Here is a 27,822-nt window from a genome sequence, read left to right as displayed (position 1 = left end):
TTTGAGATATTTCCAAATGCCAAACGGTCAGTTAACAACGTTGAGCAACGGCTAATATCTAAGATATTTCAAACCGGACAGTCGGCCCAGAAGTAAAAGCTGTATGGGGGTAGATAAACACATATGTACGGATATCTATCTCCAAACGACCGCTTCCTTCATCCATCATCTCGCCCTTAAACAAAAGAAACAAATATTTTCAATGAATGCCACGGCGCAACTGCCGTCTCGTGTACTCCTCAACCTCCACCACGCACCTTGATATTACCTCCTCATTACCACCGCGAAAACACACGGCAGCAAAAAGTATGCCATCTCTTCAGCGCCGAAGCATCCCCTTGCCTTGGGCGTGGATATCTCAAACTGGGTGACAAAGAGAGAAGAAACCATAATCATCGTAACACAGAACACCGCTTTCGCCAACTCTGTCCTGCTCATGCCCACCCTATATCATGTTCGCCAAAAGAAAAAAACGGAATAAAAAAAAAGAGGTTAGACAGTCAAGAATTGTGAAGGAAGGAAGAAAAAAGCTGTCTCTGGAAAGAAATCAGTACGTCTCTCCTAGGTCACCGAGCTTCTGTCTTGATGTGCTAGGGCGTCTGACGGCGGCGCCGGCGTCCTTGCTCGTCCGCCTCCCACCGCTTTGCCGCCTCCCCCCTGGCATCGGTATCGCGCTCCCACCCGGGCCAGGAATACCAATAGTGTTTCCGTCCGCATCGAACTTGGAGTAGAGCCCACGACGGCTGGGTGTGCGGAGCTCGCCCTCATACTCGTCTTCTTCGTCCATGCGGCCGACGCTGGCCGAATGCCCGTGGATAGAGCCGCTGAGTGATGACCTAGGGCGACCTAGAGGCGTCCGAGCTCCGGAATATGATGTCCGAGATAACGGCCGTGGCGGAGCCATGTCTGTGCGAGATGCTGGCCTGGCTATAGACGAGATGCTAGCCCGCGAACTAGGCCGGCTAATATCTGACTCGGGCCCGCGGTTTGGCAATGGTCCGAATGAGAGACGAGCGACTCTCGACTCGCTAAGTCGCGGCACATGACTCCTGGTGTTTATCGAAGAGCGGAGGTTGGTGGGGGTTGTGTCATCGCCGGCAACTGATGATGTTGTTGACCCCATAGTACGCTTTCGAGAGCGGACAGTGACCGTTGCCGGTACGGTGGCGCCATTGGCTGAGAATCGGGGGGAGGCACGAGGAGGGGTATTAGTCGGCGCAGGAAGCTTAGATCGCGCAGATTGTACACGGGCTTCGAGTCGCTGCATCTGGGCAGTGAGGCTTCGAATATGGGAGAGGGAGCTGGATCCGGGGATCCTGTGCGTGCGTGCAGCCGTCGAGCGATTCGCCGGAGTCTGAAGAGGAGGGTTTCCAATAGAGGGTCGATTGCTGGGATAGCGCGAGCTCGACACAGGTCTGGCACCCCGTGGCTTCGGTGTCCCATCGATAGACGGAAGTCGGGACCTGTGGCCGAGGCCGGAGGCAGCAGCAGTTCTGTGCGAAGAAGCACTGGGCTTCCTGGGCAGTGGGGCCGAGGCGTCGGACATGGGAGGTGACGGGGGATCGTGGACTTCGGAGACAGTATCGGCCGTCGACATGGACTTGGTGTCTGGGGGTGTCGTAACGAGCGGAGAGCTGGCGGTCGACTGCGGCGAAGAGGGATCGACGTTCCTGTCAAAGGTGGGGGAGCCGGGCACCGAGAGGTCGGTCGAGATGGTGGAGAGATGACGCGACTCCTGCTTCTTGATCTTGTCTTGTAGGAGTTCAGCCTCAATCTTGAGATCGCCGAGCTCCTCCCGTAGGCGCTGGGCTTCGATACGCATCCTCTCTCGCTCCTGTTCACCCTGTTTGATCTCCTCTTCCATCATGACGCCTCTCTCGATTGCCTGGTTGTACTTGGACTCCATGTCCTCTAGCGATGACGTGGTGTTGCGTGCCTGTCGCTCGTAGTCATCGTTGGCGACCTCGATATCGCGTAGCTTGAGTTGCAGGTTTCGGGTTGTGTCTCGCAGTGTCGTGATTTCCTTCTCGAGAGAGCTCTGCGCCGAGCTAGCTTCCGTCTTGGACTCCTTGTACTTGCGCTGCAAGCCGGCTCCGTTAGCATAGGAAGCAATCTTTTAGGGGAAAATAAGAGCGTATCGTACCTTCCACTCCTCAACTTCGTAGCCAAGAGTCTCAGCCTTTTCTTGGAAAACCCTCTCCTGCTTCTCCGCTCTCTCGATGTCCTTCTCTAGCTCCTGCTCGAGCTCTCGGCTAGAATCGCGGAACTCAGCGAGATCAGCCTCGAGCTGTTCATACTGCGCCTTGTACCAAGCAAGGGCATCCTCGGCGGTGGCGGCCTCGCCTGGGGGGGAAGAGGGAGGTTCGGCCATTGTGGTAGTGATGGTGGTGGCGGTGTTGCGGCGAAAAGCGGTGTGGACTAGACGAGGCTGTTGCAGCTATGTAATTTGCTGAAGGTCTCGTCCAAGTCGCAATCCAAATAAACTTGCGGAAACGACGTTTGGGGACGTGTAGAGTCGTCGCAGGAGGTGCGATATGCCGCTCAACTCTGAAACAACAAAGGAAACTGGCGGTTGCGATGAAGCAATCGGGGGCCGACAAACGTGGTCGACATAGATCGAAAAAGGGAATAAAAGAAAGCCAACGCTAATTTTTCTGTGTCGCGGGCTATCTGTCTTCATCGCCGTCACTGTCAGCCCCTGCGCGCGGTGTCGTCGCCGTTGATACGGCCATGGCCATCGCCACAGGAGGGGGAGATGCTCACCGATATCTGGCCCCTCCTCGAGGAAAGGGACGCAAGGTCGTGGCACCTTGCGGATCGTGTTCTGGCTGGCTGCTGCCGGTCGCAGTCAAGCCAGACTTACCTATATGATCTTACCTGTGGTTCTGGCGAGACCGCAAAGCCAAGGGGTGTCTTGGGCTCTGCTGCTCTCGGGCGGCGCTGTTGCATTGATGATGGCGGATGGGATGTTTTGGCCCGTGACGGCAGCACTGTTGATGCGACGGCCAGCCACTGGGTCTGCAGTGGGTGCTCCTGGCGGGTGGCAGCAACGACCATTCCCTTTGGAGTTTAGCGCTACAGCTTCCTGAGCAACCAACTCGGACCAAGTCAAACAAGAGTCAAACAACCCCTCCAACGTCGTTGGGGCGCATTTGCACCGCGGCAAATCACGTGCCTCGCCTCTTGATGAGCATGGATTGTCAGTTCATGCAAGCACTTCCTGCCACCCGCAAGCCGTCGTCAGGCATCAATCCTGTTGTGGTAATTTAATCATGAAGCGCTGCCAGTACGGATACTATGCATCTGCCCTCGCTAGCACCACCAGCCCGAATCATCGCTAGTCCCAGAGGGACCCATCACCTCATGTCCGATCATTCCGGTTCTGAATACGGAGTACATGTACCAAGGAAGTAGGTAAACACGGAAGGTATCTATGTAATCGCTTTCCGATCTACACCGTTGTTCTGGGCTCCAAACCCAGCGCGAACTTCCGTAGCGTATCCCAATCGGGCTCATTGCTTGCGCTGGGTTGCTCAGGCTCGCCTTACTATCCGAACATCGCTCAGACATCTGGCGCTCAGGGGCACTTATTTTCATTTTGTGCCAGTATCCTCGACAAATCAGAACGGAGAGAACACTCAGGGATGTTACACGTACGAGCATGTGTTTAAGACCAGCGTACGGATACCTACCTACGAGTACACGTAGTCTCTTGACGGCCAATTTCCGCGGTCCGTGCTATCTTGGGCAGCTAGCTGCTCTAGCTGCTCGCCACCTTTATTTATGCACCCGGATCTCTTCCTAGGTGCCTCGCTGTCGCTGATATTGTTTGTTTCGAACTCGTTCATCCCTAGCTACTTCTTCCGTAGGGATAGATCGGCGGGAAGGAGAGTAGTCCGGGCGTATAAGCAAGGCTATGGTGATTAAGGGAAGGGGCGGGTCGCTCTTATTGATAGGTAGGTAGCGGCTACGAGGTAGTAGAAGTACTCACGGTATACAAATACCTCTAGGTATTTTGGCTTGCTGGTTTATTTGTGAATCCATCCCTATACGAAGAAAATTCTCACTCTCCATAATAGTCGCGTTTTATTAAACGGCCTCATCTTGTGTATAATGATCTGGTCTAATTGAATTCTAGGAACGCTTCAAAGATGGGAGGCTTCGTGAACATGTGAGCTTTATATATGATGCTTCATAGAGTGATAATTATTTAGACATTAGAGTACATCCTGAGCTGACCCAATGGTACAGTCGGGGCTCAGTCCAAAACCTTCAGCGGCACCGCTCAGGTATCCATCCATCCAGAAGACTCGGCGTCAAACTCATTCTAAAATGACCCGTCGTAATTTTGAAGCCGCTCGCCCATGAGATATGCGTCATCACGTATCTGGGCTTTGAGGGAGTCAAAGCCACCCTTCATAACCATCCCGTACCGCATCAGAATTGCCAAGACGAGCAATATCGGATATGCCTGTCTGTACCGGATCACTCTGTCCACGGATTGGGACGCCAGTTGACTGCTTGAGGGAAGTACATCCTGCAGCTCTAGTAGTCGAACAAACAAACTCGGCCCAAACACGGCAGCGGCCCCAACCACTACGCCGGGTACAACGAAAGCTCTCGTCAGGAGACCAGCGTTCGGCTCCAGCCAGCCACGTACGAAGACGACTCGCATCGCCGCGGCAAAACGGGTGTTGCCAAGGAAGGCGGTCACGAATTTGACCGCAAGTCTCATATACAGCAGCCCTAGAGTCCAAGACTCCACAATGCGAATCGTGTGTTGGCCGTGTCCACTTCCTTCACCCGCAGGCGTTGTAGGGGGATTCATGAGAGTGTGGATGGGGATGGTGATGTACAGCTCGACAAGAACTGAGATGAGCAATGGGCAAACAATTAGAATGCAGGTATATGTGTAGACCATCTTGGAGCCCCAGATGAATGATTTTGTTAGCCTCCAAATGCTTTTGAGCTCCACGTTGGAATCGTGCGCGGTGTGATGCCAGCTCCAGACTTTGCTCCAGAGTCGGTGAATGTGGAAGAGTGAATAGGCGGCAAACCCAAGAACGTGGATTCCAATGCAAAAGGCGTAAATGTCGTTTGTCCTCACATGGTTGGGGATCGCCATCTTGAACATCATCCTGCCAAGGACCAGAGGTAGGATGGTCAATCCCACACCCGTCACGGCGGCAAATGTCCAGATGAACAGAATGAACAGGAAAATGCGAGTCAGGAAATGAGGTGGGATGTAGACCATCTGAAATTGGTCAGATGCGTAGGGGCCCTCGTCCGGCTGGCCATCGGTACGTCTCCCACGCTCGTCCACATCCAGAAAGACTCTTCTTCCCTTGGGTATCTTGACTCTGTCGGATGCTGGAGCTCTGACGAAACGACCATCCTTGATCAGCTGGCCAGACTCCACAAGTCGAGCCTTTCTGATCCGGAGGCGCCTGATCTCACGGGGAGGGGACTTGCTCGACCGCGTATCAACGCCATCAAAGATGTCCTTCCAAGCTTTGGGAATGACTTTTTCCTTGTTGGCATCTAATCCCAGAAATGCCTGCCGATATATGGGAGTATTCGCTGGGGGCGAGTTTTGAGGGAGCTGAAGCGTGCCCTCCTCGTCGATGCGCCGCTCGCCGAATAGGAAGTAGGTCAGCCGAAGGACACGGGCGCTTTTGCGGAAGCACCATCTGTACATCGTGTGGAGAGCATCCCCGGGCTTGAAAACCCTGACCGCAAGGGGCATGAAGAAGTTGTAAAACAGCAGGTCAACGGGAAACTCGAGGACGGGCTCGTTAGAGGAGTAGTGGATGGGCAGAACGCTGGGAGCCATGAAGGCCAGGCCCCATACGACACCACCCAAGCACACGACTACTAGGGCTCCGTAGACAAAGGCTGAGAACAGGATTTTCCTTAGCTGCGTTGTCAAATTTCTTTCGAGAACGTCTCGGACTGGGTGGAATTCCGGGTCGTCGGGATCTCGGATGAAGTCTGGAGAAGCTGGTTAGCGAGGAAGACGATCGCATGGGTATGAAGAAACCTACAGAGCACACCAGGTCGCATGATCTTGCGACACATGGAGACAAACAACGCGAAGTGGAACATATAGCCAGTTCCCACAAACCAATGAACAAAGATCGAAGTCCAGGGATTGTTGTATGTGAAGAGCAAACGCGACTTCAAGGACGCGCCTCCAAAAAGCGGCAGAAGGGCGCAGTCTAGAAGAAGACCGCAATATAGGGGGAATACCAGCATCTCGATACTTATGATTGTGATCACCTTAAGTATCCCACTGGCTTGGTGGAGGGAATCAACAACACCGGCTTCCCAGTCCTCCAAGGCGGTGCCACGGGTGAATCGAATCCCGCTCTTCAAGTACAAGCCAGCGAGTGCGAACACAGTTATATAACCCGCAAGAATGGCCCATGTTATATCGCCGGATGGCCAATGTGCATTGGCAAGATGGACGCTTGAGGCGTTATCAGTCGGGAGCTCAACAACCCAGCTGCCGGGACTGGAAAACATCGATAACACCCCCGATACAAATCCCCCGATGGCGCCCGGGGTTTTTAAACCCAGGCCAATCGGGTCAGAGGCTTGGGTCCAGACAGTTGAAATGAACTCGCCCACCCACAGGATGTAGGCGACAATCTCACTCTTGATACTCATCAGGGCCTCATGGCTAACTGCGGACCAGTACTGCATTCCTGAGCTGGACATGGAGACATCAAGGAATATGAGTTCCAAGAAAGTCCCTACTCGAGACGCTGCACCAGTAAAGAAACCCCAAGAGCCCTTTCTGGCTGCTAAAACCTGGGCGGCCACGGAGCCCCCAACATGCTCTGTTACCATGTCGACCAAGTTAAACGCGGCCCAGGATAGGAAGCCACCAGCAACAAAGAACAGGTCTTGTATGACCTTGGACAGCTCAAACAGAATGCGGACGAGCCGGATTGGTTTTGCGGTGATCCAAAATGTGATCCGACCGACGTTAAAGGGGATGAAGATACAGACAAATAAAGCTGTCTGGACGAGCACAGCGCAGAATATGACGTTCTGGAAAAGATTAGTGATGGGACCACGCATTCCAAGGAGCTCCATGATGCCCTCAAAGTCTTCCATATCTTCGATAGCCTCAGGGTCCATGCCCGCTCCAGGAACCCCATCAACATCTCCGTCTCCAGCGTCCACATCGACGTCAGCAACGTCAATGTCTTCGTCGTGGTGGTGATCGTCAATGTCATCCCCGGCATCCATTGGTATGTCGAACCATTGACCATCGTCGGCACCGTCTTCGTCGACCTCGCCGTCGGCGGCAACAACGTCATGGCTGGCGACTTCTATATCACCCCACATGAAGTCCGCTATGCGATCTGTGGCATTTTTTCCGTTGTCAACAGGTACCGCACGTTGTTCTGACGGGGTGGCAGGGGCAACGGTCAAATAATCCTGGGGTAGGGGGGTTTCCACAAGAGGCTGGTCTACGCCCTCATTGGCGTCGCCACGGATATTGTTGCTGTTGTCTGGCGGAGGGGTGGGATGGGTAGGACCATGCCCATCCCCCACTTGGCCTGGCACCCCCAGTGGTGAGCCTTGCCAGGGAAAGGGCTGCAGTTGAGGATGGGCTGTCCCACGATCATCGGAGGCTTGTTCCACGGGATTGGTGGTGAATGACCAAGTATTGTTGGCAAGTGGGTTGACATTGGTGTGGACTTGGGGCCCGTCAGAAACAGACCGTGGTCTTGATGTGCCTACTTCTGTCTCGTGTAATGGGAACGACCAGGGCTGAAGCTCCTCAGGTGGCGGCTTAAATTTCTCTTTCCCTTTCGCCTCTCTGGCTGAGGATAGTTCGGCTGGGTCATTTTGGGAATAGTCAGGCGTGAGTATGGTGTCGGCGGAATCCTCGTCGCTCAGTCTTCGATTTGAAGTCGGAATCTCAGCCCAGCTATTGAGTAGAGTTGGGTTCGAGCTTGAGTCCCCATGATGATTGTACGAATTCCCGGCAGTGCCCCCATGAACTTCCTGAACATTGTTGAGCGGTGTCGATGCACTTCCCTCAGGGCTCTCGGAGTGTGATTCATCTGTAAATGACTCTGCTGGTGGTGGACGATGATGGCGAATGTGATTGGCCCGCTGCGCTCCAAAGCGGTGTTGGAGCCCCTCTTGGTCCTCAAATCCGAAATCATCATTGTCGGAGTCGTCGGTTTCGTCGGCTTGGGGAGGACGGGCTGGCTGAACAGCGACGGGAGCCTGCTCTCCTTCCTCGGGTGCCTCGAAGCCAACTCTGACGTTGATTTCGGGCTGCTGCTGCACAACGTAATCCCTAACCAGTATTACCAGAATGAAGCTCACGATCACTACCACCGTGATCATTTGGCCTTCTAACACGGCAACTACTGTTTGGTTGACAGCGTCACTACGTGTCAGTGTCCGCAGAAACTGGATATTGCCTAAAAGACTCTGTTCGTTGTGAGGAAGCGCCGAAACGGAGCGAGCCGCGGATACGTTCGAATCCTGGAGAGTAGCATCGAGCGACGGCAAAGGCAGACCAGTCAACTTGCATAGCACTCGAAGGAGGAATCCGCTTAGTGTCTGCCCACCCCACCATGCTAACATTGTCTCCATGTCGGCGGCCGGGGTTGATGTTGGTGCGAATAGTGGACTGGATGGGCACATGTCAAGCCCGAGCATAGTTGAGGAGAGGTGGATCGTGGAGCCGCTCGTATGGGAGGCCGTATCGGTGTCCCCAGGTGTGCTGCCCCAGCTCTCCTGGCTGAGCCAGAGCATTGACGACCAGCCCCGTCTCATGAACCATGGTAATACTGTGACCCAGAAGCCGATGGCGATAATGGCACGAACCCAGCCTAAACTATTCTCTATTATGTACCGCAAAACCTGCCGGAAGAAGACGGAGACGGGCAGAGATTGCGGCATGTTGGGGTTGTAGAATTTGGTGAAGCGGAACGGCGTCTTGCATAGCTCGCAGTACTTCTTTTGAGAGTGGGAAAGCCACTCCATCAAACAGTCTTGGTGGACATGCTGGATGCTGCCACTGCACCTGCATGGGTAGAAAAGCGGCTCTTCGGGTGTGCCCTCGCTGCGGCAGATTCGACAGATACCGGGCGCAGAGTCTTGAGGATCGACTTGGCCTGGCCTCTTCGCTGGCTTGCCGTAGGGCCCGCGCGGGTGGGATCTGTGGCCGTAGCCATGACCAGCATGGCGGTCGGCCATTTTCACCGAGGCGGATGGCTATCGACAGCCCGGGGCCGAGAATGGAGAAGCCTCGCGGTGGTTGCGGCCTTGCCCACGAGGGGCCGTGACGGAGGGAAGGACTTCAGCGCCAAATCGTGTCGCGATGTCGGAGAGAGAGACAGAGATCGTTTGGTATCAGGGTGCTAAAGCAGCAGCACCGGGGTCTGGGCTCTTGGGAGGGGATAATCGTCAGCAGAGCATTGATAGGAGGGTTGGGAGTACGAACGAGGCCGAGAGAGTGGCTGCAGCTGGATGAATGGCCAGTTGGCAACGTGGATCAAGGCGTGGTGGTGCCGCGTACGAGTGGGTGCCGGGATGCCGCTTGCGAGGTAAAGGAATGACGTCTACTGAGACACGGCGTTAGGTAGTTCGTAAAGGGTTCGTAGGGATGGTTTGCGAGGTCGTTAGGGAGATGGAGAGAAGTCGAAGTCCTCCGGAGATAGGCGGTGGTGCTGGCGATTGCTGGCAAGTGCCGGCGGCTTTGGTAACTCAACGGCCTAGCCCCGATGTTCGCCAATCAGGGTGCGGCTCGGGAAGTGTCAAGCGGTGGAATGCCCCAAGAAGCAAGTCTTTGTGTGCAATCTGTGGATGTGGGCAGATTTTCACACAACCCCCGCATCCGCCATTGTGTGTAGGGGCGTGACGATGGACACTTTGGCACAGGGTGCGCGTAATGCCCACTTGGGAGAAGGTAATACTTGCCCACCCCCCGTCCATTATCACCTACATTAACACCATACCTTACCCATGGTAACAGACTTCATGGAACAGTCTAGTACGTAGTTGCACCACCTTCGATCTCTGTTTTAACCCATGGGCTGAAGCTGCTTCTATGGAGGTAATGAAGCCTGTTTGCCCGTGAGTCTAAAAAATATTCTACCAAGTACTACCGTCTGTTGCACATAAGATGTCAGCTATGGATGTGGATAGATACACTACTACTATCCGTACTACTAATACTATTACTAGTACTTAGTGGACGGAGTATGAGTACGAATAGTAGTATTGAATGCTGGGTGAGGTGACCGCCACAGAACTTGCACCAGCCAAAAGTTGGGACCCACAACTAGGTACGGAGTAATACAGATAATAGACGTGGCGCGACCCCTGAACAAGCTTGCAAGAGCCTTGGAAACTCATCAGTGCCCTCAGCCACGCAAGTCTGGCCTGGGTTTCACAGCTACCCGCCACTAGTTTTCCCTTCATGTTCCTTCAGCTCTCGTGGCGGTAAACTTGTCATCAATTTATTCGGTCACTCTGTCCACTTTGTTTTTAGTCATCTGAACCTGTCGTCACCTGGCAGCGAGAGTCTACAAAAACCCCTGCGCTCAGACGGCGTGGCAGACAAGCGACTGGCGGCCGCGTATACTGCGGAGAAGACCATCGACATTCCCCGAAAGCACTCTCAATGTCGCCTCAAGCCTAAAAAGCTGTTATGGGTCTATCGGAGCTTCCGCCAGAGATCCTTCTCGAAATCGTTCAATTCTTGGGCAAGCGAGATCTTAATGCTTTGGTTCAGACAGGCCGGCATTTTCCCCATCTCTTCCTGGTGTCTCTTTACCATGAAGATGAAACGACTCATAGGCTTGGTCTCACCTGTTTAGAGTGGGCTGCCAAGTTTGGACGTCTGGATGTACCCTTTGCCGCGCCCTGAGTCTAAGGCTTCGCTTAAGTGACGAGCTGTTGCTACTCTCAACAGCTTCGAAGTTCGGCCAGAACGAAATCATTCGACATCTGCTCGAGTTGAAAGAATTTGACTTTAATTTACAGGATCTCATGGAGACATCTTACTTGATGGGCTTAGTGGCTAGAGCGGGGAATATCGAGGCCGCCAGGCTTCTCCTTGATCATGGAGCGGATATTTTCGCCGAAGACGACGAAGAAATGATGCTTCTCTATTCAGCCGCCATAGGTGGGCACCTGTAGATTGTGAGGTTACTTATGGACACAGGCGCCGACGTCGGGGCTCCCGACCCCGATGGCATGGCAGCCGTGGACTGGGCGGCACGAGGTGGGCATTATGAGACAAAGCATCATCCATACCCCATTGGATCGTGGATCTAGAGCATATAAATAAAGCAGATAGTGTATGTATCCGTAGAAAGCCTGCAGCTCCTGGTTGTGAGACTGTGTTGGTAGACTTGATTAAGTCAAATTCATGTTTGGACTGGGACTGGTCTAGGATGGACACCGTGCCTACCTCGTTCGTGCCTAGGTATAATGTGTGTGCTGTCTTGGGATGGAACTAATGGGCAACTAGGGTAGTCATCCTCGGTAGTCGTCGATGGCTGTCCTGATGGGTGGCGGCTGGGGGAAGCTGTTGACCGTCGTTGTGTTGTTGGTGGCAGCGGGAGCGGAGCTTGTGTATGACGTGCACTCGACTGGTTGCTGTTTGAGGGGCAAAATTGAGATGATGACATTGTTCATGCACCTCGCCCTGGAGGCCTGGACCCGACCTGGAATCGGCAAGTGGTGGCCAAAAACATAGCGCCGGGAAGAATTATGTCCCGGTGTTTAGTTGGAGTAATTTATTGTGCGATTTTGGTACTGGGTCCACGGGCTTTTTTGTCCACCTTAGTAAGTCGCTGGGCAATGTGTCTCGGGTGGCCGCTGGAGGGTAGAGGGTGGAGGGTCCTCAAAGAGCCTGGGCACCATCGACGATTACAGGCGCACAGCGACCGATAACCTGGAACTACTGGCAGGGCAGGCACTACCTATGACGAAACTTCCACTTCGGACTTGGAGCAGGAAAGCTGAAGCATGTCTTCTCAATCTACCTGCCTCTCCTCCATCCTGCATCTTTAAATGATTCACCAAAGTGATGTGAGCTTGGGCTTCAAGACGCGAGGCCAATCTCTGCCACACATTCGAGGCTCCGTGCGGCACCTTTCTACCAGCAGCTACTAGTGGCCCCGGCTCCTCGTCGCAGCTTCGTTCCAGAGGCACGCGCCCCGGGCCAACAGCACCTCCACCCCTGCTGCGATACCTAGGTAGGCTTGGCTTTTTTGCCTGCCTGGCGATTGCGACTAGGGTCCTCTGGACCGACTTGTTGACCGAGCAGCAAAATTCTCGACCAAGACTCTGAACCGCGAACCTCCCAGAGTTCGTTGCAGACTGGTTTCTGGCGACAGTGGGCAGAGAGCATCAACAATCGCTTTTGCTCTTCGATTTGCCGACGCGTTATTTTCATCGGTCGACTAGGAGCAAATGGCAGTCGATTCAAAGAGCTCGCCCAAGGCGAGCAACGAACATGTGAATGGGAAGGCCAGGGCCAACCCTTCCACAGGGAGAGGTCGGTCGGGGAAGAAGCGCAAGGGCTTCGTTTCCTGGGCAGTTAATGCTATTGCAAGGTGCGCCATTTCCCTATCCACATCCTCTTCGGCTTATCTGTGTACGGAGCGTGTAACTGACTGTGACGCGTGATTCTAGGCTAGCGACGTGGTTCGCCATCTTCACCATCCTCTTCCGCTGCCCGCCGACGCTCGATGCATGCGACGAGACCTCGCCCTTCATTTGCAAATACTACTTCCAAGCGAAGAATATTGTTTCGCCCCATGTCCAGCCGTACTATGACCAGTACGCTGCACCATATGTCGACATCGCCCAGCCCTACTACGATACCCTCAACACTAAAGTGCTTGTTCCGACTCGTTCGTATGCTGTTCAGTACGGCGCGCCTTGGGTAAACAAGGCCCGGGACTACAGCATCGAGAAGTGGGAAGAGATTGGTCAGCCGCGGGTGCAGGAGCTTCGGGACCTGGCCCAGTCGCGTTATGACCAATCCGTCGCACCGTACCTGGCGCAGGCAGGTGATGCTCTGGGACCTTATTACAACATTGCCAAGAGTAACTCCTTAGAACTGTTCCACGACTTTCTGCTTCCTAGCTATGTGGTGGTGCAGCCCTACGCTGCCCAAGCTTACGAGATTGCGTCCGACTTCACAACCAGCACCGCTCTCCCCACGGCACGGTGGGCATGGAACAAAACGAATGCTTTCCTCGACACGGCTGTGTGGCCACAGCTGCGGATAGTCTATCTTGAGAATGTGGAGCCCCAGCTGGTCCGTATTGGCGAGCGCCTGGGACGCTACAAGACCAAGGTTAGGTCCAAGTCGTCGACTGTTGTCCATGATGGGTAAGTTGTCGCGCGGTTATCGCGGTGGTCAGGGATCCTAGCTAATTAGGGATACAGCGACAAGGTTTCTACAGAATCGTCATTTAGCAAGCCTACGCCACAACCCACGGGGACCTCGGCCTCGGGAGACGCCTATTCCACTCTTGATGCTGGTTCTCAGGAAGACACCGAGTTTGTGGCTTCCCCTGTTGAAGCCCCGCCGCCCACTGAGAATGAAACTGAAAAGAGGCAAAAGGCGCGGAAGATGGTTGCAGAGGATCTCGAGCTGTGGCAGACTAAGTTTGCCGCAAGGGCCGATGAGGGAGCCAACGACATGGAGGAGCGTATTGATGAAATCGCGAAGAGCATGGTAGAGAACATTGCCCACACTACCGGCAAGGCCCTTGTCGAGAAACTCGAATCCACAGTTGAGTCAGAGATGGGAACTCTAAAGCAGAGGATTTCGGAGGCTGTCGAAAAAGCTGCGGAGTCCACTGATGCGGCTGAAGAGGATGCCATTCAGGCGGTTCGATCAGCTGGTGTTGCGATTAAAGAGAAAGCCCAGGCCGTCCGCAAGTGGCGCCAGACCTACGACACTGAGCTGCAGAACACCGTGGTCAACGCTGCCGACATTCATTTCCAAATCCTCGACGAGATTAGGGGTCTCGCTCTTCAACAGATCGGTATGAAGTGGGCTTGGGCCGACGGCGTGACCTACAAGGACTGGGAGAAGTACCACGAACTGAAGAATACGCTGCGGGAATGGACTGATCAACTGAAACAACTCATTGTCAGTCACCCAAGCCTCCTTCAGGCCCAAGATGCTTCTGCCGAGGTGGAGGATGAATCGATGGAAATTGCGTCTTTGGCGGCCAAGGAGCTCGTGCGCCTTAAGGAGGTTGCACACTGGAAGATTGTCGCCAAGGACGCAACGGACAATTTTGAGTCGGAGGCTATGGAGCTTGCGGCGGAGGCGGCTGAGCAAGCTGCCAAGGCAGCCGCTGAAGCGTCACAGAAAGCAGCAAAGGAGGCTGCCGAAGCGTCACAAAAAGCTGCCGAGGCGGAGCAAACAATAGCCGCGCAGGCCGAGAATGCTGCCTCCATTGTTATTGACGAGGCTAGCGAATCCATATCTGTTGCCGGAGACAATGCCGACGATGCAATTTCATCTGGCAGCAGTGTTGTCGGCGTGGTTGAGGAAAGTGTGAGTGAGGCCATTGACCAAGTCGAGTCGTCTGTTCCTGAGGTTACAAGCGCTGTCTCTGATGTCGCTGAGGACCAGTCTACTGCCGCCTCCCAGTTTGTTTCCAGCATTCTTTCCGAGGGCACAGAAACAGCTAGCGAAGTAAGCGCCGACGTGCATCAGACGGCGGACAGTGCCTCTTCCGTGGCATCGAGTGGAATTACCCAAGTTGTTAAGGAAACCTCTAGCGCTACCGACGAAGCTTCAAGTGCCGCCGGAGAGGTCTTCTCTGAAGCCTCCGAAGCTGCCAGCAGTGAATCCAGTGACGTCTCTAGTGTGTTATCCGAAACATTCTCGTCCGCATCTGAATATGGCGAGAGTGAGCAGGAGACGGCTAGCTCACTTGCATCGGAGGTATCCGAGGTTTTGGTTGGTAAAATAGAGCCTATTGTTGGCAACGTTTCGGAGGGCGAGGCTGAGGAAGAGGAGGAAATCGTTGAAGCGGACGAAGAAACTGCTACTGAGGAGGGAGGCTTTACGGTCTCCGATGCCACTGAGTCTGTCAAGCCCGCTATGTTTGGAGCGGCTGCGCAGTCGGTGTCCGACCGCAAGCCCATCTTGGAAGACTACGAGGATACTGACGATGTGTCGGGTATCGGTTCGTCGGCCGAGGCTGCATACTCCAATGCTGTCTCTGCGGCTGCTGAGCGCTACTCGAGTGCTGTGTCGGTCATCTCAGCTCAGATCTACGGCACACCCAAACCGGTTCATCAGGAGCTCTTCTCGTCTATCTCGACAGCGTACGATAATGCCATCGCGGCAGCTAGCTCCAGATTCAGCGAGGTTGTTGCAGCTGCATCGTCCGGTGTGAAGGGCACGCCTACCCCAGCGCCAACCCCGACATCGTTTGTCGACTGGAGCAAGGTGGAATCGATTGCTGCTCAGCGACTCAGCGAGGGTCGACTGTGGGCAGAGCTTCAGTACCAGAGTGCCGTCATAGCTCTGGGCCTCGCCACGCCAACACCTACATCGGTGACTGAGCGCTACCTGGACGAGGCGAAGAAGAACTACTACGCCGGGATTGGTCTCGCCCAGGAGCGCTACTCGAGCTTCATAGCCGCGGCCTCCTCGGCCATGTCATCTCTCACTGCGACGCCTACGCCGACCAACTTTGTTGGCTCCGCCTCCTCCTGGGCTTCCGCCGCCAAGGAGTCGGCGGCCTCTGCTGTCCACGCTGCAGAGGACGCTGCGGGTTCGGCCTACTCCGCCGCTACCGGGAACGTCGCCTCTGCCATCAATGCGGTTGATGAGGGAATTGTGTCTGTTATTGACGCTGCTAGCGAGCAGGTGTACTTAACTGGGTCGGCTATTGCTGAGAGGTGGGATAGCGTGATCTCGGATCTAAGCGGGCGAATCTACGGGGAGCAGAAGCAGATTGGGTGGTACGACCACCTTTTCAAGGACGCCGGCTCTGCAGCGAATGTAGTCACTGATGCGGCCGAGGATGCTGCTGCTACCGCATCTGCCGAAGTAGCAAAACAGTACTCGGCCGTCAACGAGCTAGTGTCTGAGCTGGTCAGCGGAAAGGAGGCCTCCTTCACGGAAAGCGTGCTCTCGCGCCTGAACGCCGTCTATGCCACTGCGGCCGCCAGCGTTGGCAACTACGCAAACGAGGCGACCCAGGCGGCGGCGTCTGTCGGCGACAGGGTCAGCAGCGCCGTGAGCCACGCCACGGAGATTGTCAAGGAGACGATGCAACATGCCAAGGACGAACTTTGAAGCGACTACGAAAGGCTTCGCTCATTTGGAGGACGTCCGGAACGAATTGCCACGACCGTTTGTGATGTTTGAAACGGACGAGCGATTATTCAAGCGGGAGTATGAACGACACCGAGGAGACTCGGGTCTGATGGACGTATGTACATGGACGATTGGCAGAGGTATATCTGTAAGCTGCCTGTGTTTGATGCCTGTGTTTGATCTAGGGAGATGCATGTCTTTTTGGAGCGAAAAGAGATTCTGCAGCGCGCTACGAGTGTAATGGGAGGAGCGGTTGCGTGGAGGATGCGTCGCCGGATAACGACGCTGCGGGACCACGTTTGACGTCGGCGCTGCCAGCGTTGTGGTGTTATTGACGGCGTCTTTTGGTTTGGCGATGGGTTACTGTATGTATGACACGCATGATGACGTCTTTCCCTTTCCTGAAATTGAATGCTGCTTCAAAATGTATGTTTGGCAAGGCGGAGTGTCTGACCGTCTAACGACGGTCGGTGTCTGACGATCTGTAAGACAATCTGTCCAGCAAGAGTTGGCAGCCAAACGCACTTTGGCTCGGTGTCTCACAGGCCAGCCAACGGGACTCGGTCGACTGGGTCTAATGGTCGAATCGTCAAATCGGTCTTCCGTGTCGCCGCCACCACGGACCTGGTGCTGGTGGGGGGGCGACTGCAACTGCGACTGCGACATCCACCGAGCTGCATGAGCGGCGTCGCCATGGACCAGTGGCACCGATGCCAAGCATCTTCTCTCGGCGTATCCTATCTGCCCATTGTGGATGGCAAACTCCCAGCGACGAGGCAGTGTCGGGACATTGTGCCTTTCGGCCCAGCCTTGGTTGTTTGGGTGCGTCTCCGTGCAACTTCTCATCTTCGTGGGCATCCTTGGCCTCCCCGCAGATGGCCACTGTCACGGGGGAGGAGCAGGATGGACGGGATGGCAGCAAACCCCCCACTTGGCCAAGCCGCCGACTCCATCGAGCATCCCTTATTTCTTGATAATCTCGGCCGCGAGCTTGTGCTTGGGCGAATCAGCAGCGCTGTGGATCCCAGATTGGGATGCCTCAAGATCCACCTCCACAGAAAATGGCTCTACCGAACGGATATGGAGTAGGCAGAAATCCTAACAACCCACCAGTGGCCAGTGACCACCGACCAGTCGGTCCAGTCCCTTTTCATAAAAAGGTCCCGTAACGCCCATCCCCCCGGGAAATTTTCTTTCGTGCTTATCCGACTCTGGGCTTCGCGTTCCGTGACAGCCCTGCTGAAGATATCCGTACCACCAGCCGATTGAGGCACTCAGCCCGCAAAAGAAGACAACAACGCATGGGCTTGGTCGACAACCCTTTCTGCTTCATCCGCAAGCAGATCTGCTAACAAACCGACCCCGATAGCTACTTAACCCAGCGCCCCCAGACCGTTTGGAGTCCGTATACTGGCGACTAAGCGGCCCGTCGGCAACCCGTCAGCATGGGCATCAGCGAGACCATAGGCGCACCGCCGCCCGCGTACGCCTCAGACCATGAAAAAGGCCCCAGCCATGTCGCACCGGACAGCACGTCTCTGAGCGGCAGCCTGCTGGGCAATTCCAAGGCCGACCACACTCACCGCCAGCTCAAGGCCCGGCATATCCAGCTCATTGGCATCGGCGGCACAATTGGCACCGCGTTGTTTGTGCGTAACTGTTCTCCAAGGAGCGTGGAAGGGGACGCATGCCCTCGCTGCCGAAACTCCCTTCCCCCCCTTCGTCTCCCGCTCCCTCCCCCTGTGGAAATATGCCCCCCAAAGTAAAGGAGTGCTCATTGTGTCTTGTGTGCGTGTAGGTTCAAATTGGCCAGGGCCTGCTTAACGGTGGCCCGGGGTCGTTGCTGATAGCGTTCTGTAAGTCTCTATATTAATGTTTGTGTGTGTACGAGACATGCGGACATACTGACACTCCTGGGCTATTAGCTTTCTGGTGCACGTTTGTCCTCGCAGTGACCATGTGCATGGGTGAGATGGTGACCTACCTGCCCATTTCCTCGCCCTTCATCCGCTTCGCCGGCCGCTTCGTCGACGAGGCGCTGGGCTTCGCGGCTGGATGGAACTTCTTTGTCTTCGAGGCTGCGCTCGTGCCCTTTGAGATTGTCGCCTGCAACCTCATCCTCCAATTCTGGACGGGTGCCATCCCCACCGCGGCCGTCATCGTCGTTGTTGCCATCCTCTATCTGCTCATCAATGTGCTTGCTGTCAAGTGGTATGGTGAGACCGAGTTCTGGGCTGCCGTTGGCAAGGTCATGCTCATTGTCGGCCTCATCCTCTTCACCTTCATCGTCATGCTCGGCGGCAACCCCAAGGGTGACCGGTTCGGGTTCCGCTACTGGAAGGAACCCGGAGCTTTTACCGAGCTGTACTACCCGGGCAGCCTGGGCAAGTGGCTGGGCTTCCTGCAGTGCCTCATCCAGGCATCCTTCTCCATTGCTGGCCCCGACTACGTCTCCATGGCTGCTGGCGAGGCCGAGAACCCGCGCCGCGTCCTCCCGCGCGCCTTCAACGCCGTCTTCTACCGCCTGACAGCCTTCTTCATCCTCGGCTCCCTCTGCGTCGGTATCCTCGTGCCTTACGACTCGGAGGAGATGAAGGCCGCGTTCGCCGAGGGAAGGCCCGGGGCGGCCGCTTCCCCATACGTTGTCGCCATGAGCCGCCTTGACATCGGCGTCCTCCCCCACATCATCAATGCTCTCGTCCTCACGTCTGCCTTCTCCGCCGGCAACTCGTACGTCTACTGCGCCTCGCGCTCTCTCTACGGCCTCGCCCTCGAGGGCAAGGCGCCGCGCATCCTCGCCACCTGCACCCGCACCGGTGTGCCCATCTACTGCGTCCTTATCGTCCTGGCCGTCGGCCTGCTCGCCTTCCTGCAGCTTTCCGAGAGCTCCGCCGTCGTCCTCAGCTGGTTCGTCTCCCTCGTCACCGCCTCCCAGCTCATGAACTTTGCCGTCGTGTGCGGGACGTACCTGTGCTTCTACCGCGCGCTCAGGGCCCAGGGCATCGACCGCGCGACCCTTCCGTACAGGGCCTGGCTGATGCCTTATGCCGCCTGGTACGGACTCGTGGGCACCTTTGTCATGGTCTTTGTGGGCGGGTACACGGTGTTTCTGCCGCTGGAGGGCATGTGGAACGTTCCGGACTTTCTGTTCTCGTGAGTGGAATTGCGCCCTGAGCTGCTGATCAATGATCACTAGTAGTTAGCTGGTTGCTGATTCGTGATTGCAGGTACACAATGGTCATGGTGTTCCCCGTGCTGTTTGTCGGGTATAAGCTTTTCCACAAGACACGCATCTACAAGCCTGAGGAGGTGGATCTCCAAAAGGACTTGGATGTCGTCGACGAGTATGAGAGGAACTATGTTCCAGAGCCTCCCAAGTAAGTCTTTTGCTCCCCGGCGCAATGTACCTCTCATGTTGGGGCCTCTGCTGACTTGGATTTTAGTAACTTCTTTGATAAGTTTCTCGATAAGCTGTTCGGCTGAAGTCTCTAGGTCTTCGGGGGGGGGGGGGGGGGGGAAATTGAAATGCAGCTATAGATACCCAGGTGAAAATATCAATATGACCTTGCAAAAAGAACTATTCTGTAAAACACGCCCTTCGTGAACCGACTCCGTGCCTCAAGTTCTTTCCCAGTCAAATGAAGCAGCCACACAGAGGATACTCCACTTTGAGTCTGTGCATGAGGGCTCTGCCACCGTTCACCTTCTCTCCTCAAATCTTCCTCATTACGTCGTAGAGTTCAACCCCCCGTACCTCTTCCCCTTGATCCACCAGCTTCGAACTTGAATCCCTTGGCCTCCTGAGTGCAGGCCGCGCATGGACTCAACGGCGCGCCCCTCCACTCGCGTTTCTGTATGCAGCTCTCCGGGATGTCATGGGGGATCCAGCAGTCCCGACCTGATTTCAGTGCCCTGACGCAGTGTTCTATAGACCAGACACCGTGTGGCCCGACCGTGTGGCCGCAGCTTGGGTAGACGTAGGATGTTGGCTGGCACATGGCAGCACGGGGGTACTTGATACTGGCTGTTGCAATCCCGTGGCGTGATATTCACAGTGGCACTGAGTACGTATGCTTTCTCTTTCACTAAGCAGAAAGAATTCTGTACGCTGAGAGTGAATGTGTTGTGATCAGGGCCAGTGCTAGTCAGGGTCAGTCACTAGATTGGGAGGGAAAAAGTATGATTATGGATGGGAGAATCATGGACGTATTTATTCAAACTCTCTTGCGAGTTTGTTTCTGCTCGTCTTCATACTCCGAATTGCTGGATTCATGATAAGATGGTGCTAGTTGCCCACAAACATTAACGCTTGGCTATGAACCTTCTTTAGTCGTTGTACGTGATTTTGCGAGCGTCACTGATGGTGGCCTGGTTTTATGGCAGCAATTCGGAGATGGCACAGAAACCCACTGCAAGCGACTGCTCGGAATACCATCCTGTGAAGGTTACAGAACGCTCAGTTTAGCGTCTAGATGAATACATAAACAATGTGAGCTGTGATTCCCATAAGATGGTCGCACTGGGTGTCAGCGATGTCAGGAGAATCGGTCATGTCGGATCTCAGCTTGTGTGTGGGGCTACTAATGGCGAGCATAGATTCAGTCTTGTTCGAGTCATCCGGATGTACCTAAGTTTTAAAGTGTAGCAAGACCAGATACAGCACGAATACATATGTTCGTCACGGACGGCAGGGCAGAGCTCGAATTGCTCAGCATGAAGGTCAGATCCACATGCAGCTTCGGTGATCGTATGGCATGATGGTAGAATGAGGTTCGTCTGTTTCTGTGGCACTCTAACAAGCGGACCAATTCATTCATGAAGAAACGGCTAAAAGGATCATGGAGGCACTAAATACAGCCTCATGACAACGCTAGTTGGAGTGAGCCCGGTTGTTAGAGTGCATGGGACTATTGTGTATTGTGAGTCAAAGCTATACAATTGTCGCGATTCTTCTATCGAAGAGTCTTTCTAACACAGTACTCTATAAGAAATTCGAATGCAAATGTTGATGTAGTAGTAGATGCATGGATGATGTGAATCAACGCCCCTAAGCGACCAAATGGGTGAAGTGACCCCGTGATGCAATGCGGTGGAAGGAACGGAAAGAACAAGCGAGGTTGCATCACCGCTCTTGCCGTTTGATTTAACAGTGAAGTCTGCCTGAAAGATCAGGTCACAGTGTGAGGCGTTGTTTGAACAGGCGGATGTTGTGTCACCTCACCTCTGGCTGCCTCCCTCCCTCCTCTTGCTATTTCTCCTCTCGAGTCCTCCTCTTAACATTCCCTTCCCCGAGCCCGAGTGGCGATTATTCTCCTCAAACGCCGCCCTGTAAATAACGGGAGAAATTATTCCATTCATTATCATTGCGTCGTGATTCTATACTTTTCACGCTTTCTCTTTCACGTCAAACTTCCTGGCCTGTCATCCGTCCTTCTACTCCTCGTCCGTCGATCCACTCTGTTGGCGTGGCCCAAGGTTTCTGGCTGGTCCGCACTCAACAACGCGTCCATGATCTAGTCGCAGGCACCAGTTCGCATCCTCTACTGCCTCTAGGCGATGGGCGATTGTGATGACGGTACTCTGTGAGAGTTCCTCCCGAAGGATCCGCTGCACCCTGGCTGCCGTCTTCCGATCAATAGACGCCGTCGCTTCGTCCAGAATAACCAACCCGCTCCGTCTGAGCACAGCTCTACCGATGCTGACAAGTTGCCGCTGTCCCTGGCTCAGATTCTTTCCAGCAGCGTCGATCTGAGAGTCGAGGCCCCATTGCGGGCCAAGCACTCTGTGGATGGCCTTCTCGCACTCGGCATCGTTGAATTTGCCCTCAGGGTCCAGGTTATCACGGAGCGTGCCTGGAAATAGGATCGGATCCTGCTGGACAAAGGTGATCCGGCTCCGCAGGGTCTGTCGGTCAACTTGGGATATGTCGACGCTTCCGATCTTGACCGTCCCCTGGAAAGGCATCTGAGTCGCTAGCAAAACGTTGGCAATCGTGGATTTTCCTGAACCGGTGCGTCCGAGGACGGCACATGTCGAACCACCGGGGATCTCAAATTTCAGGCCGTTGAGGACACTAGGCAGATCCTTGTCGTACTTGAACGATAGGTCCTCGAACCGGACATGGTCACAGGGCCTTGGCCAGTCTTCTGGAGGCTGCTCGTCACCATTTGGCTCCTCGGGTATCCTGTTGAGCATGTCAACACGCTCCAGCGAAACAGCGTCTAGCTGGAGCTGCGCAAACTTCTCGCACAACTGTTGCACCGCCGTCATGGCGGTCGTTGTTTGGGTCAGGATAAATCCGACTGCGCTTGCCGGTGTGCCGTACCAAACCATGAAGAGGATTAACACTACTCGCATGCAAGCGGACGATATGCTAAGCCGGAAGTCGAGCCAGAACGCCATGCTCCAAAAGAAGTGATCTTGCTTCTGAAAGTCATCAACGGCATCGAGATGACGGTCTTGGAAGTGACCCTCCACTCTCATTGCTCGAATCGTCACCAGCCCGTCTTGCATGACTCCAATGTTGGCAATGATAGGAGTCAGGTACCTCATCTCCATCCGACGTAGGCAGCGCGAGATGGGTACATACAGACGGAAGAAGTAGACAAAGAGCAAAGACACTGCGGCGAGAATGACAAGCAGCCAGGGCTGATGCAACATGATCGCCATCAGACTCAGGACCAACGCGATCAGGTTGAACACGAATCCTTCCAGAGGCGACAGGATGCCACCATCAACCATGCCCATGTCAGCAATCAGGCGATTCTTAAGCTGGCCGGTCGGTGTGGTGTCATGGTATCGGAATGTGGCCTTGCTAACCCGATTGACTGCGGTCCTGAAGAGACCCTGGGCGGCATTGATACAAATACGGGCGAGAAGGATCTGAGCTGCTGCATAAGCCACAACTTGCCCTGCGGACAGGCACGCAAGAGCATAGACCCATGTCTTTGGGTGCAGGTCAGGATCTGGAAGGTTCCAGTATCGGCCTTGGCCCATAGCCCGGTCGGTCGCCGCATCGTTTCCCCATGCTTCGAGGAGCCGAGCTCGGGCGATATCGCAGTACCGCGACAGCCCGTAGAAGATGGCCAACGTGGCCCAGAGGCTCCAACCGCCGGCTTTCATGTACTTGGTGTACACTGTGAGAGACACCCCACCAGTTTCCGAAGGCTCTTCGGGGGGTTCCTTGAGGCCGGCAACGTCATCTTCGTGCTCTTGCTGGACCTGATCGCGGCCCTCAGCTTCTTTACTACCGCTTGATTTGTGGTAGGGGTGCTCAAGCTCCGTCTTGATCTGTTCCGGGGTCAAAACAATGGCTCGTCCATTGTCCAGGTCAATGACTTGATTGGCAATTCGGAGAACAAGCTCATCCCGGTGCGTCACCATGACAATTGTGCGACCTTCCGCAAGCGGCCCTTGTAGAAACCTATGTACAACAGTACTAGCAGTGTCGTGGTCGAGAGCAGCAAGCGGATCGTCCAGAAGAAGAATTCGGCTCTGGCTGTAGACGGCCCTCGCAAGAGCTACACGCGCCTTCTGACCACCGGACAGGCCGACACCTCCCTCCTCGAGCTTTGCCTGATCGCCGCCGTGCAGAGCCGCAAAGTCCGGCCCAAGCGCGCACGCAGCAATTGTTTGGCGGTATCTCTGAGGATTGAAGCCTTGGTGGAAAAGAATATTCTCACGGATAGTCTTGTTCTGTAGCCAGGGCAGCTGTTGAGCGTATCCGATGGGTTCATCTGGCCTCAGCAAGTTTCCGTAGAGCAGCTCCATCTCGTTCAGGGCAGCAAGCAAGAGGCTGGATTTTCCAGAGCCAACCTTTCCGCGGACAATAGTCAGGCCTGTCGGGAATTTGAAGTCCAGGCCCTCCAGCACAGGTTTGTCGGTGGATGGCCATGTGAAGGATGCTTTCTGGAAAGTGATATCCGTCATGCTGGAGTCCCGGGACAACTCTTCGTTTCTGTCAGGCTCTTCCATGTACTTGTGGACACGCTCGACGGGAATTGTGGCTTTCCAATAAGCCGAGATGAGATCGAAGGCCTCCTTGACGCTTCCCTCGAGCTGTGCAAACAATTGGAGAGAGGGCCAAATCACCTCGTTTGGGAGCCCCCGGCCGAGGATGAGGGTGTACAGGCATATGCTTGCCAGAGGATAGCAAGTTCCTCCCAGCACATTGATGGTTCCGACCACGGCACCCAGGTACGACATGTGCAGCCGCTTCATCATCTCCATGTCGCGGAATTTCAGGATTCGGTCTCGCCAGGAAGAAGTCCATCCGTTGAGCTTGAGTGGCCGGCTCGACTCCACAAAGTGTGAGACGGCCTGTGCCCTCCTATCGGACAGAGCAGTGCGCGAGCGCTCGAGTCCGACCAAGCGACGCACGAGCTGGGAGTTGATGACCAAGAAGACGACCATCAGACCAAATCCAACGCACGAAGGCCAGCCCATGATGTCGATCAGGTAGTAAACGGTGAATCCTACCTTGATTGGCTGCGATAAGATCTTGGGCAGGTCCCAAAACCGCTGCGATATCTCGTACGTATCACCGCGGACAAGGTTAACAACCTTTGCGTTGGAGGCAGGCTGGCTTTGCTGGGGGGCAGGGGTGCCCTTGGGATATTTCCGCCGCCCGCAACATCCAGTGAAAAATCCACCAGGACTGCTTTGAGGACTAGCATCATCTCCAGAAATGACACCGTCCTCCACGGTACCTTTCTCCATCATGTCGGAACCAGGGACAGCTCGCGTGAGGAGCTTACTGAAAAGGCCGATAAAGGTCTCCCCTCGGGATCGCTCGTATGCTTTGCGTGAGTACCATCCGGAAGTTGTCTTGGATATTTGCCGGATGATATCGACGCAAAGCATAATCAGACACCAAAAGTTAGCTTCGTCAGGTTTGCCGCTGTCGAGAGCGTTGTAGAGGTTGCTGGTGAGGCGGATATTGGAGACCTCTGCGACCTTCTCGACAATGGAGAGCGTAGAAGCGATGAATATGTCGAGTCCATTAGCTTCCAGTAGCCGGGAGAGAAGCTTTCCTTGGACATCCCGGAAGGCAAGATACAGCCGGCTGTGCTGGAACTCATATGGGAGCTGCCACACATCGTCGACGGTGATTTCCCTTTTCCGACACATGCTCGCCAGAGGGTAGATCCAGCTCATGGTCCAGAACTGGAAGAGGGTCAGGTTATCCTCTGGGCTGCGGAAGAGGTGGGATGGCTGCCGTCCTGGATACCCAATATCGCTTGGGTCCCAGGTGGGGTCGCGAATGGGCATGTTCCCAATGACGACGATGGCGAGAAAGCACAAGCCTAGTTGGGCCAGGCGGTATGGACCAACGGTCCTAAAATTGTGGGCGAGGAAATGAACCGAGTACCTCGCAAGTCCCGCAAATGCCATGAGGAGGAACTGGAGCAGTAAGAGTCGGGGTGTTTTGATGGGTCGGCCCAAGGCGGTGATAAGCGCCACGGAGCACCAAGGGATGATCTCGAGAATGGCGAACCAGTCCTTAGGAGCCAGGCATGCCAGGATGGTGGAGATAACGAGGCCTGCGAGGGAGATTGTTCCCAGGCAGAGGGTCCAGAAGGACCATCGTCTATGTTTTGCTGGTTCATGGTCTTCCTCCTGGGCGAAGGGCTTCAGCCAACGGGGGAGGGTAGATGCAATCTTGTGCCGGAGGGCGAAGATGAGGAAGACAGCAACAGACAAGGCAGCTAGCCAAGCAACAATGGTGGAATCATCTTTTGAGGAAGCCATATCGTTTTTCAGGCTAGAGTTGCCTTGCCGCGATGGGTGGTCCTTGAGCCTATGCCACAGCCAGAGAGTCTCTCGAGACGACATGCTGTTGTGTTTGTTATGATAGGGCTCTCGACCCAGGAGGTTGGGGGTTGGGAATTCAGGGATCCAGGAATATATCCCGGGTGTTTTTGAGAGTTGAGATTGGCAAGCAGGTGGGAATTGGGGAATGTGGTGAATCTGTGACAGCGGAAGGTGGCAGCAAAGGATTCGATACCAAGGGGATGAGGGAGAAAGAATCAGGCAGCTCAAGGAGGACAAACTCGAGGATTGTTATTGTTGTTATCCAGCCATGGGAGGCCGATTTAGGGTTGGGCAACGTGGCTCTGTTTGGCGCAGTGGCGTTCGAGGGCAGTGATTGCAAGACGCTGGGACGAACTCTGGGAGCAGTGGGAGGAGGACGCGACAGACCGGACCACGAATCGCTTTACGATCAACCGGCCAGCTGGTGGCTCACCATGTGGACGTTTGTGAAACGAGGGCTGCGCGCGGACAGCGCAGGGCTGGGAGAATTGGAGGTGCTCAGGATCCGTGTATGATGTACGGAGCACGGAGGTTGGAGTACGGAGGCTGGGCTGCTTGGAGTATGGTGTGTCCCCGCACGCACACGGCCCGGGACGGAGTTGGCGTCGAGTTGGCAACTCCCATTGGTCATCCTCAAACCTACTGGTCAGGTCACCCGGAAACCGTCATTACAGTTTGAGCCACGCATAAGGAGCTTACTTGTATCAAAACAAGAGAAACACGTGCTATCGGGGTTTTTGTTTCAGAGACCCACCTGTCACCTCAGAGTAGCAGTGTGGAAAACTGGAGGTCGGAGCTACCCGGGACACACGGATCCAGCCTTGCTCGGGCCATGGGAGAGGCCTATTAGTACGTGAGAAATCCCGGTGGCCTGGTCGCTCTGGGACTTGAGTGGTACTACGGCGCTAATTGGGGTGCCGAATGATATAGTCATGAGTGTGTGTCATCGTGATCGTGATGTGGTATTTGTGTCCCTTTCTGGGCACAGAATAGCACCCTAGGGGTATGGTGATTCAAGCACCGTTCCAGCCCTAAAGTATGATTGTACTTTTGGAAATGTACAAAAGGCTTACTATTGAAATCGTTAACCCAAACTCAAGTTCCCTCAAAAGCTGGTTGCTATGGTAGAGCGCGTAGCTAATAAGCAAAGGCGTCTTCAAGGTGAACGAATGTAAGTAAGGACTAACAACAATCGTATTTCTGAGTATCTTTAGAATCAACAATTTTGCAGGTTCAGCAAGGTATGCCTGTCTATTGAAAATTAAAATTATAAGAAAAAAATCTCAAATCTATATTTTTAGCATCCAGCATTCTCTCTTTTAATCGTAGCTTCAATGTAAATGGCCCACTAATAAGAAAGCCTACTATTATAGGCGAACAGCATAATACCCATGTGCTGATGTGTTGAAAAAGCGCACCAGAAGGACCTCGGCTGCTAGAGAAATGCCCGGGCCTTTATCGTTATTAGTCCTCGAGGCTGAACATGTCTAACAGCAGGAGTAAGGAAAAAACTCTCCAGGAAATTCTTTCCCTGATGATGATGATGATGTTAATAACGACAATCTTTCGCCTGCCAAGGCTTGCTCCTCATCTAAACCTAACGGGCTTATTTCAAAGTTTGCAGGGAATCCTAAGGCCTAACGTGCATCTGAACAAGGGGG

The 27,822-nt window shown here is 54.5% G+C and overlaps 5 protein-coding genes across 5 annotated transcripts; 2 read left to right on the top strand and 3 right to left on the bottom strand.

Annotated features, from left to right (window-relative positions):
* Positions 1-547: 547 nt before the first annotated feature.
* On the bottom strand, positions 548-2,371 carry NDE1_1 (NUDE protein; the record flags this gene model as incomplete). The annotated part of the gene is made up of 2 exons (XM_083192128.1): positions 548-2,080; positions 2,144-2,371. The coding sequence occupies 2 exons, from the start codon at positions 2,369-2,371 to the stop codon at positions 548-550; spliced, it is 1,761 nt and encodes a 586-aa protein (XP_083053342.1).
* Positions 2,372-4,327: 1,956 nt separating this feature from the next.
* Positions 4,328-9,218, bottom strand: ACO1O0_002662 (E3 ubiquitin-protein ligase SSM4; the record flags this gene model as incomplete). The annotated part of the gene is made up of 3 exons (XM_083192127.1): positions 4,328-5,991; positions 6,054-9,039; positions 9,120-9,218. The coding sequence occupies 3 exons, from the start codon at positions 9,216-9,218 to the stop codon at positions 4,328-4,330; spliced, it is 4,749 nt and encodes a 1,582-aa protein (XP_083053341.1).
* Positions 9,219-12,459: 3,241 nt separating this feature from the next.
* Positions 12,460-16,327, top strand: ACO1O0_002661 (uncharacterized protein; the record flags this gene model as incomplete). The annotated part of the gene is made up of 3 exons (XM_083192126.1): positions 12,460-12,602; positions 12,682-13,386; positions 13,444-16,327. The coding sequence occupies 3 exons, from the start codon at positions 12,460-12,462 to the stop codon at positions 16,325-16,327; spliced, it is 3,732 nt and encodes a 1,243-aa protein (XP_083053340.1).
* A 1,466-nt stretch (positions 16,328-17,793) lies between these two features.
* AGP2 (amino acid permease/ SLC12A domain-containing protein) lies at positions 17,794-19,729 on the top strand (the record flags this gene model as incomplete). The annotated part of the gene is made up of 3 exons (XM_083192125.1): positions 17,794-18,001; positions 18,301-19,501; positions 19,576-19,729. The coding sequence occupies 3 exons, from the start codon at positions 17,794-17,796 to the stop codon at positions 19,727-19,729; spliced, it is 1,563 nt and encodes a 520-aa protein (XP_083053339.1).
* Positions 19,730-21,781: 2,052 nt separating this feature from the next.
* Positions 21,782-26,182, bottom strand: ACO1O0_002659 (uncharacterized protein; the record flags this gene model as incomplete). The annotated part of the gene is made up of 2 exons (XM_083192124.1): positions 21,782-26,147; positions 26,178-26,182. 2 exons carry the CDS (start codon positions 26,180-26,182, stop codon positions 21,782-21,784), a joined length of 4,371 nt encoding a protein of 1,456 aa, XP_083053338.1.
* Between the last annotated feature and the right edge of the window lie 1,640 nt (positions 26,183-27,822).

This window comes from Amphichorda felina (genome assembly GCF_050947745.1).
Source record: "Amphichorda felina strain 45539 chromosome Unknown scaffold_2, whole genome shotgun sequence".
Taxonomy (NCBI): Eukaryota; Fungi; Ascomycota; class Sordariomycetes; order Hypocreales; family Bionectriaceae; genus Amphichorda; species Amphichorda felina.
This window is presented reverse-complemented; position numbering and strand designations above follow the sequence as displayed.